General features: G+C 39.6%; 1 protein-coding gene across 2 annotated transcripts in view; it reads right to left on the bottom strand.

Moving 5' to 3' along the window:
* Positions 1–9,913, bottom strand: part of TARBP1 (TAR (HIV-1) RNA binding protein 1) — a 104,339-nt gene that overhangs the window by 54,162 nt on the left and 40,264 nt on the right. For both annotated transcript variants that reach the window (XM_019527099.1, XM_019527098.1), the window contains exons 12-16: positions 8,206–8,303; positions 4,018–4,179; positions 2,198–2,391; positions 1,511–1,769; positions 1,229–1,417 (exon numbers count right to left, since the gene is read on the bottom strand). In XM_019527099.1, the coding sequence (XP_019382644.1) occupies positions 1,229–1,417; positions 1,511–1,769; positions 2,198–2,391; positions 4,018–4,179; positions 8,206–8,303 (902 nt within the window). The remainder of the gene's footprint in view (positions 1–1,228; positions 1,418–1,510; positions 1,770–2,197; positions 2,392–4,017; positions 4,180–8,205; positions 8,304–9,913) is intronic.

The following is a 9,913-nucleotide window of genomic DNA, read 5'->3' as shown; positions in this document are numbered from 1 at the left end:
CCCCCCCGGAGGGCCGGGGGGGGGGGGGGGGTCCCCAGCATGCTCAGCGGCAGACCCAGAAGTGGACAAGAAGCACTTCCATCCACTTCTGGGTCTGCTGCAGAGCACACAAGGGATTCCCCCCTACTCAGCGACTGGTGCCTTCTGGGTCTAGGACCAGCACCCGGGGTCCCCCCATGGCCAACTGCCAAGTCAGGGGGACCGTGGGGAGAGGTCCACAGCCAAGCACGTGGGGGGGCCCTCTGTGCTTCTGTGGGATACTCCATCCACCTCACCATCTCAGGATTCATAAGCCACGCTTGGTACCTCAAGGTATATAGAAAAAACACTTAAAGCTGTGTCTATGGCTGAATCTGCATCGAATCTTCAGTTTTGGATTTGGCTGAATTGAATCGGGACAGTGATCCGAATCAACAAATCAAATCGCTGTCCCTCAATTTGGGCCAAATCCAAATTGAATATGGCCTGTTTCACACACCCCTAATAACCACCAGCAAAATGAAAAATACAGAACCCTTCCTACCATGAAAAGGAAAACTGGATGAGTGAAACCATAATCAGATGTAGATCCTCTTACTTGTACGTTATTATACTGAACCCAGCTCACATTGGTAATAACTAAAATCAGTGCCACCCAAGGATTCTCGAGTGAACCTCTGTGAAGTCATCTTTTCCATGTCGTTCACAGCAGTCTTCCCTCAATCACTCACTAATCCCCCAATAGAAAGGTTCAGGCGACAAAGCATTGAACAGACGTAAAAAAACGGAGCAACCATCTCTTATCCCTAGAAGAAAGTTCTTCCAGATGGGGCTGGAATTACACTGTACAGCTATTTTGAAGATCCTTTGGGCTCAATGTTCTCAAAACAGCACCTTTTTCAAGTGAAAAAAAAATCACTTAATTTTAAGAGGAAAAAATTACAACCATGTTTTAAAAAAGAAAGATGTCTCAGCCTAATAAAATAGAAAGAGATAGTTAGCAGTCTGAGTCTGAAGTCAGGCAGAAGGTACAGCAAGGTAGCACCTTAAAGATTAACTTATTCAGAAAGGCATTAACTTTCATTGGAAAAAGCCTACTCTGTAATAGCATCTGACAAAGTAGGCTGTCACCTATGAAAGTCTGTCATTCTGAACAGAATCGTCCTTCAAGTTACCACCCCGCCCTGCCCTCTTAATGCAACCAGCTAGTTTTACAAACATTTACCAAAAAAAAAAAAAAAGCACTTACCTCTCTTATTTTTGCATATGCTTGACCTTTGCTACTTGCTGCAACAGCAAGAACCTCAGTATCAAAAACAACTTGAACAAAGGCTTTTAAATTAGACCAAAATATTAGCTGTGTGTTGCTCAGAGAGGATATAATTTTCCAACCCAGATCAAAAGCCTCAATGCAGAGAGTCTCAGATGAAACCAGAAGCTGAAAACACAGAGCAGGAAGCAGTATTTTATTTTGGGGGGAGAAAAAATATTTCTGGCTATTACTGCCTTTAAACTGCTTTCTGTCTCTTACCCTGGGAATAAGTATTTTCATGCAATGAAACACAGGTAAAACCTGCTCAGAAGGAAGAACAGTTAGGGCTTCCAAAGCAGACTGGAAAGTTCTTCTTGGTCTCTGAACTGCAGGCAAATCTAATTCCAAAGTCTCATCTTCTGATCGTGGTATATGGTTCTGATACTTTTTTAAAAGAAAATGAAGGCAAACCCACTGATCATGTATGTAGCAGGCAACTATTTTCCCCCATCCTTGACAAGTTGATTCTTCAAATAAACTGCAAAAAGAGACCATATGTTGAAGTCTATACTAATACATCAGTTTCCCTATTCACAAACTATGTGATCATGTACTACCCTAACACAAAGCAGAACAGAATCAGAAGTATTTAATGGGACTTGAAATTGCCATTTAGATGACTAAAGGCCTTGTTATCGACTTCAATGAGTTTGATTGAGCCCTACAGTCCAGATTTACAACGGAATAGACTGAGATGAGACAACCCATTTAATCTCCACCAAGACCTGTATCTAAGAAGCTGGAAGACTATTTGGATAACTTGAACTCTTTATTTAAATTAACATCAAAAAAATTGTATCTTGTCAAATATTACTAAATAAGACAGGCATTTTAGATTTGCTTTACTTGGTGTTAAAAAAGTTATCATGGAGAATGATTCATACATGATTCATAGCACAAACATACCTACTTTTTTCTTCAATAGAAGATGGCTTCTTTAATACTCGATTAAGTTGAGCAGAAGAAATAAATCTTTTTAGGGTCTCAACAGGTTGCAGAGATTCAAGTTGCAGTTCGGGTTTCTGATCAATAATCTCACACACCACAGTTAGTGATGCCATACTAACTACCTTCTGAATCTGTTCTCGAAGTTTTGGTTCCTGGTAAATTAAAATTAAGCATAAAGAGTAAAACATAGTACAATTTCCTCTGGTAAAGTAAAATACAGCAATATATCTGAAAACCTGATTACAAAATAAAATATAGGGAAAAACAAGTAAGTACTATATCCTGCAAATTACAGAAACTCACTCCAGAATATTCTAACACTTATGCACCTACAGTTATGGTTGACCTGCAACCAACGTCAGCCTTAAATTCCTATTTTCTATTTATAGCAAATTGATTTTAAACAGATTATTCAAACAGTCACACATCAACTTCTCTCGCAAATTCTAAACTTAAATTCTGCTATGGAAAACTGAACCAAAAAGTAGAATTCAGGCACATGCAGTCACAATCCAAGCTTGTAACAAGAGCAACTAAAGTAGTCTAGAAGACAAAAATAGTCATTCCTAAAAGGGAAATATATTCCATTTGAGAAGAGTGGGAAGCAAGAGAAACTATGCCACTTCCTATGGTACAAGATTCAGTTTAGTACTAATTAAAATGATTTCTGTATAGAATCATACAAGTTCAAGTGAGGATCAATGGGGCAGAGAAGCAGATTATTTAAAATTGACAATGTATACCGTCAATGTTCTTGACCATTTTCAAAACAAAGTTATAATGGATTATCATAAAATTTTCGCTGAATGCCTTTAGGTATCAGGAACACAAAATGGTTCCTCATTCCTTCCACCAACAAATGACTGACAAAATCTATAGCAGTCACTTAGAGCAGAGTATCCTTCAAGCAAAACACGTGCACTAAAAGATGGATTGCACACACACAATCACAACTTAAAGACTCCCAACTGTAGTCAACTGTAAAACTAACAATGGTTTCAAAAGAAGTAGCTGAAGGTCTCAGGTGAACAGTTTAGGTGAACACTTGTTGGTTCTAGGAGCTTAAGAATTCCACTGAAAGATGCAGCAAATTGTAAGGTATGTAAGGCAAGCAAGTGTTAAAAAAAGAACAAGAAATCTTTTAAGTTCTTCTCCCTTTATGCTGCCTGCAAAAATACACCTTAGGAAATTAAATCCGTATAAAAATATTTTTGATAAAGCAAATGCTCCCAGATCAAAAACTCATTTCAGTAAATTACAAAAATGTAAGGATTTCTAGCAGTATTAATTCAAACATATTTCTCATATTTAATACCTTTTCTTCTTCTTTCTGGTGCTAAACATATATTTGCTTTATATGTAAAAATATTTTAATACAGAAACTACAATATAAAATTCATCTTTATCATTGTGTACTTGATCTTGAAAATGTAACATTGTATTCATATGAGGCTTTGAGGAACGGGCTTGCAGTTTATTCTATTTTAAAGATATCAAACCTTCTACTGTAGTTGAAGAAAAAGCATTCAACATCATAATCCATTATTACAACCAATAAATTGCTTTCATTACATAGCAGTTTTGTAAGTTAACAGAGGATTATAGTACTGCAATACTAAAAATGTCCTTTTGCAGCTAAGCTACAGAACATTTACCTGAAATATTTAAACTGCCAATGAATTACATGAGTATTCTGCAAAATATTATATTAATTAACAAATGTTATCATATAATCAGCCATTCCTTTACCCTGTTGTTCGAAAGCATCTAAAAATTACCTGTTCATTGCTTGCCTCCTGCAGAGTATGAATAGAGGCATTTGTCAAAGAAGAGATGAAATTCCAGATGGATGGTCCCTTTTTCCAACCAATGTTCAACGATAAATTTACCAGCTCTGATACTAAAGCCAAGTATAAATTACAACGATCCAAATCTGAAACCTCAAATGAAGAAAAGAAAATTAGCATTAAAAAGGAAAATTTTCAACTAAAAATCAGACATAACTAACAACTTCTATAGAAAAAGTCAGGAGCAATCACAACCACTAAAATGTTTTCTTTTCCTGTAATTAGGGACATTTTCTCTCCTTTTCTACCCAGTTCCCATCTACATCAAGGATCTCTGTCTGAGTAACCATTAGCAACAAAAAACCCGACACATTGAAATAAGTTTCCAATTTTCTTTTCCACCAAGAGCAGTTTTGCCCTTCTTCCCATATTGGCCTTGGCAATCAGTTTTATCAAACACACCACTGCCCTCCATTCTCCTGAAGATGTCTCCTCATCACAGATAAGAGTCCCAGGATAAAAACAAGCTCTCATTTATCTTCTGTCTTACTTTGCTTTCCTACCACATTCATCTTTTGGCCTGTTGCTTCTGTCTCTTCAGTCCCTGATGCTCACACCATTTTATCTTTTTCTTCATTCTCAAGTGTGGGGTCAGTCTGTGGGTGCGATGCAGTGCGATGACCTGGTCCTGCATATTCGCTCTGCCATGCACACACCCAACCCTGTGCACCAACCCAATCCTGCATATTAATCCTCCCGCAGGCCCAATTCTGGCTGCAGAGCAGCACCATGTGCCGTCATGACCTAACACACAGGGCCATGTTTGCCCAGCCTGCATGACCCCCCATAGGGCTGGAAATATAGCAGCAAAGTGGAAATTAGTGTTGCCACCGCTCCCCCACCAAATTTCCAGACCTATGAAGAATCCCACAGGATGGATGACAGGTACATGGGCCAGAGGTTAAGCACCTCTGATCTAAAACATGCCAGACATATGCTTAAACTGCATAAAAGCTTCCAGTAACAGAGGAAAAACAGCTTTGAGATAATAACTTCCAGTACTTAAAACACCCTCATCGTTAGAATGTTCTTTTTAACATAACACATAAACTAATTCTCCCATGCTGTAATTCAAGTTCTTATTTCTTGTCATATCATGTGTATCAACAGAGAACTGACTGCCATTCTCTTTCTAACCCATCCTATGGGTACTTGAAGATTTATCAAATCCCTCCCTCAGTCTTTTCTTCTTTAAATTACATAATTCAAATTCCTACAACATTTCCTCATTTCATTGTTTTCTAGACCATTAATCATTTTTGTTGCTCCCTCCTGGATGCTTACAAATTTTGTCCACATCTTTCTTGAAACGGCAGACCCAAATTGAACAGACGACTTCAGGTACATAGCATAGTACTTTCCACTTGCCTTCAGTGTATTTCATCCTATTTATTTAACACACTTTTCCAATGTATCAAGGTGATATTCTTCTCTAGAGCAGTAGTCTTCAAACATTTTAGCTGTTTACCCCATTTACCTGCAAAATACTGCTGACTGTACCCCTACACCTTGCATGTAGAAAGTGTCGATACCAATATCTACATGAAGAAATGCCATTACTTACTGCATACAGACTAATCAGAAGCTCCATCACCATTGTTAAAGTTTAGCATTGAATATCTCCAGGGGTACATGAACCTCAATTCGAAAACAGCTACTCTAAAATGCCTGTTACCCCACCCAGCTAAATGCCATTGACAAATTTGCTAAGCATACATGTACGCTCAATTCCATTCTTTGAAACATTAATAAAGATACTGAACAGCACCAGATGCAGGACAGACCCTTATGAAACTGCAAATATCTCCTCCCAGGCTAACACCGAGTCATGGATGACTACTCTGTGAGCATACTATTCCAACCACTTACAAACCCTCTTAAAGTAGTTTCCTCTCTAGACTATATTTCTTTACCTCACTTGTTTTGTGAGAAATAGGGTCAAGAGCCTTACTAAAGTAAAGGTACATTGCACACACTGCTATCACTTGGATTTTTTGTTTTTTGGGGGTCTTGTTTGTTTGTTTGGCTTTTTTTTTGGGGCGGGGGTTTGTTGTTGCTGATTTTACAAGAACCACCACCTTATCACAGAAAGAAAAACTGGGTTGATTAGGTATAATTTGTTCTTTACAAATCTACATTAGCTCCTAGTTATCACCTTGATACATTCTAGGTAGTGGTGCACCGATAGCCAATTTTTAATGAGACATATTGGCCAATCTGATTCCAATATGCAACCCCACAGCGTGAAAAGCGGCAACCAGCTGGTAAGTCCATTGTAGAGCAACAGATTGGTGTAGGGAAGGGATGGGGGAGGCATATAGAAGCCCCTGCAGTGAGGGAAGGAGTGGGACTGGGGCAGGGCAAGGCATGGGACGGAGTCACGGCTCATCGGGGGGGCAGCTCCCACAGCTGCACGCAAACCAGGAGGGCATTGGGGGGGGGTGCCCCCAGATCTGGTGCAAACTGAGGACAAGCTGCTGCCGCTGGCTGGGGCTGGCACTGGGCTCTTCCCAGCAGGTGGCTGGGCTGGACCAGGCTAGAGGCAGACAGCGGCAGTGCTGGGAGATGAGGGCTGCAGAAAATGTTGGGGTGACTAGCACCCCAGCCCCCTCCCAGCACCACTGCCACCGCCCAACTCAAGCGCAGCCAGGCATAGCCCCCGCCGGGAAGAGCCCAGCACAGCCCCAGCCCAGCAGCCCACCCTTGCCCTGCGCACATCCTGGAGCACCCCCCGCCCCCCCAAACGCCCTCCCTGGGTGCATGCAGCAGCAGGAGCTCACCTCCACCTTGGATGAGCCGCAGATCTGTCCTATGCCTTGTGCCATCCCGGTGGGCAGTGCCTGCCCCTACCCCACCCCTCCCTCACTATGGGGACCTCAATCTGCCCCCTCTCCCACCCCTTTCCTCACAACAGACTTACTGGCCGAACCCGGCTGCTCTCCACACCACCAGGCTGCGCTCCTGTCCACCCATGTGCTGTGCTGCAGCTGTGATCCGATATGGGACCCATGTATCAGCACACCTCTAATTCTAGGTGGTTAGAAATTGATTGACTGATGGTATGCTCCACTATTTTTACAGGTACTGAGTTAAACTGATTGGCCTGCAATTCCTTGGATCCTGCTTTTTTTCCATTTTTAAAGTTGGACACTGTTTGTCCTTCTCCAATCTTCTGAAATACCTCACAACCTCCACAATTCTCAAAGACTCCACAATTACTTAGCCAATTCCTGGATTACTCTAGCAAAAATCCCACCAGGTCCTGCTGATTTGAAAGCATCCATCTTATCTATGTGATTTCTAACTTGTTCTTTCCTTTTACTAGCTCATTACCTACATCTCATCCCCAAGACTGACTGTGCTCCTCATTTAATAATTAACTCTTTATAAGACTGAAAAAGTAGGCAATAAACACAACAGCCTTTTCTGCATAGTATATTATTAACTTACCTTCTCTGTTCAATAAGGGACCTAACGCTTTTAACTCTTTGCAGAGTTCTGTGTCAGTCTGATGCATATAAATGATTATTAGCAGTTTTTTAGGTAGTTAAACATTACTGACTATCAATGCATCATTTTAAGACTTTCACTAATACAATAAAATGGGAAGATTTGAAAATTTTCACAAGCCTGTAATACACTACAATAAAATGGGAGCAGGACAATAGAAATGTGACTGCAGAAAGTACCAAAACACCCCAAACCTTCAAACTGACAGATGTACACCTCCTAAATCCACTCAGTCAGTACCTCTGCTGGACTTTAGATCTGAGCAGTGACATACCATATGGGCAAATACAAAAAGCTCCTTGTCATTTTCTGTTGCAAATGCCAACTACAAAGTCAATTTAATGGTTAAAAGAAACCAACTAATTTTTCATTTGTATTGTGATCTTTTCTGAATTCCTTTCACTGAAAAAAAACCCAACATGCCTCAGCAGGTTACTGTTAAAACAAGTTTACCATGGCTATTTCTTTGTAAAATGATGTTCTGAGGATGGGAAATATTTTGTTTAGAAACCTGTAAAAAAATTCTGTAAAAAAAATTCTGCTGAATCAGCTTAACAAGCAAAAATGCACCAAAACAAGTAGACAGCAAGTCTTTCAGGAAATACTTACAGTGTTTAAATCACCTGTAGTAAGCCTTCGGAGAACAAAATCTAAAACACTGTCTACAGAAGTCTCAACACACTTCCAGAGAAAAGTTAATACCCCATCTGTACAGAAAACAAACAAAAAAATTTACTAACACAATGGAAAAATACTTTAAGAAATATTTATCATTTTTCTTCTTCTTAGCTTTCGGCATCCTATGCTCAAGAACACATACAATGCTCTGTTTCTTAAAAAAAAACACATTAAACTATATGTTGAAAATCCCTTAAATAAGTATTTAAAACATTTAATATATCTGAAGGGTATTCAGAGCTCCAAATCAAAGCTGATAAATTAGGGTGTCCTACTAATAGCCAGGTAAACCTCTAGTTTGTCACTTTCTGTTTATCAGATGCCAATGCAAGTTTATACTAAAAGATGCTCAAATGCACCAATCTAGGTTTTTTTGGTTATAAGCTGGTCTAAGAACATATGCAGACAAGGTTCTTTGAGTAGATGTGATATCTTTTATTGAATCAACTGAATAGTTGGGAAAAATAGTTTTTCTATCTAAGCATATACTCTAGGGTTTTACTAACTGGGAACCCACAGTAGTTAGAACTGTTCTCAAACTTCATTACATTGCATTATGGCATTCCAATAATCCTATGTGTGAGCACTAATTTAATCTTTATTACAAGAGTTGCTCAGTCTTGACTTTGTACAATAAAGATAAGGCTGTAGAACAGGTTCAATTCACACTCAAATCTTCTACTTTTCTGAAACATTCTTTATTCTCTACTCTCTCCACAAAAACATTTAGTTTCTCAAAAGAAAGAAATTAGAGCAAAATTCCTCCAACTGCCTTTGAAGCTGGAAAAGTGCCTTTTTATATTAAACTAAGATTATATACCTCACCAAGAAGATCATACTTGCAATCATACATATGTGTGTTTGAAAAAATAATCCTCTGGCTGCAGGCAAACTGAAGAATGAGCATGCACATTAGAAAAGATCACTTAGGCAAAACTGTCACTTGTCCAATGCTTCCAAGGGACAAAGAGGCACCTACATTTAGTAATTTGGGGACTGTGTGGCAAGGTGTGTTGGGGTTTGTTTGTTTTTTTTTAATGGGGAATAGTTTTATATGAATACAGAAGTGAAAATAGTTATGTTACTTTCTTAATACTTTCTCAAGTATTTTATCTTTGAGCACAGCACACCCTAAAACTTATTTTCAGGAAAGTATGAGCTAATGAGAACAAAGGATTATAACTGAAACAACAGTATTTACCACTAAAGGAAGTTTAGGATAGAGTCTGACTATGAAACATGAGAACACAAAATACATTCCCATGACAGTCTACAGATGAAGACATACATAAGTTACAAGAGTAGAAACTGAAATAAACAAATGTAGCAAAACATTCAGTCACTAACATAAGTCAAGGCACTTTTTGGGTGAGCCGTGCCCTACTGGCACTAGAGGTGCACCGATACATCGGTCCATATTGTATTGGCACCAATAAAAGGAAAATTAACATTACTGGCAACCAGTTTTTTTTGGCCGATGTGGCCAATAATGTGGTCGATAAGTGCCATGTGCATGCATGCGTGCAGCCACAGCATGCACATGGCCAGCCCGGCAGCTTGGAGAGCAGTGTCTGGCTGGTAAATCTCTTGTGGGGGGAAGGAAGGGGTGTGGGGAGAGAGCAGATCGAGGCCCCTGCAG

This window comes from Gavialis gangeticus, unplaced genomic scaffold, assembly GCF_001723915.1.
Source record: "Gavialis gangeticus isolate Ggan-Ray unplaced genomic scaffold, GavGan_comp1, whole genome shotgun sequence".
NCBI lineage: Eukaryota > Metazoa > Chordata > Crocodylia > Gavialidae > Gavialis > Gavialis gangeticus.
Note: the sequence above shows the minus strand (reverse complement) of the source record. Positions and strands in the feature narration are given on the sequence as shown.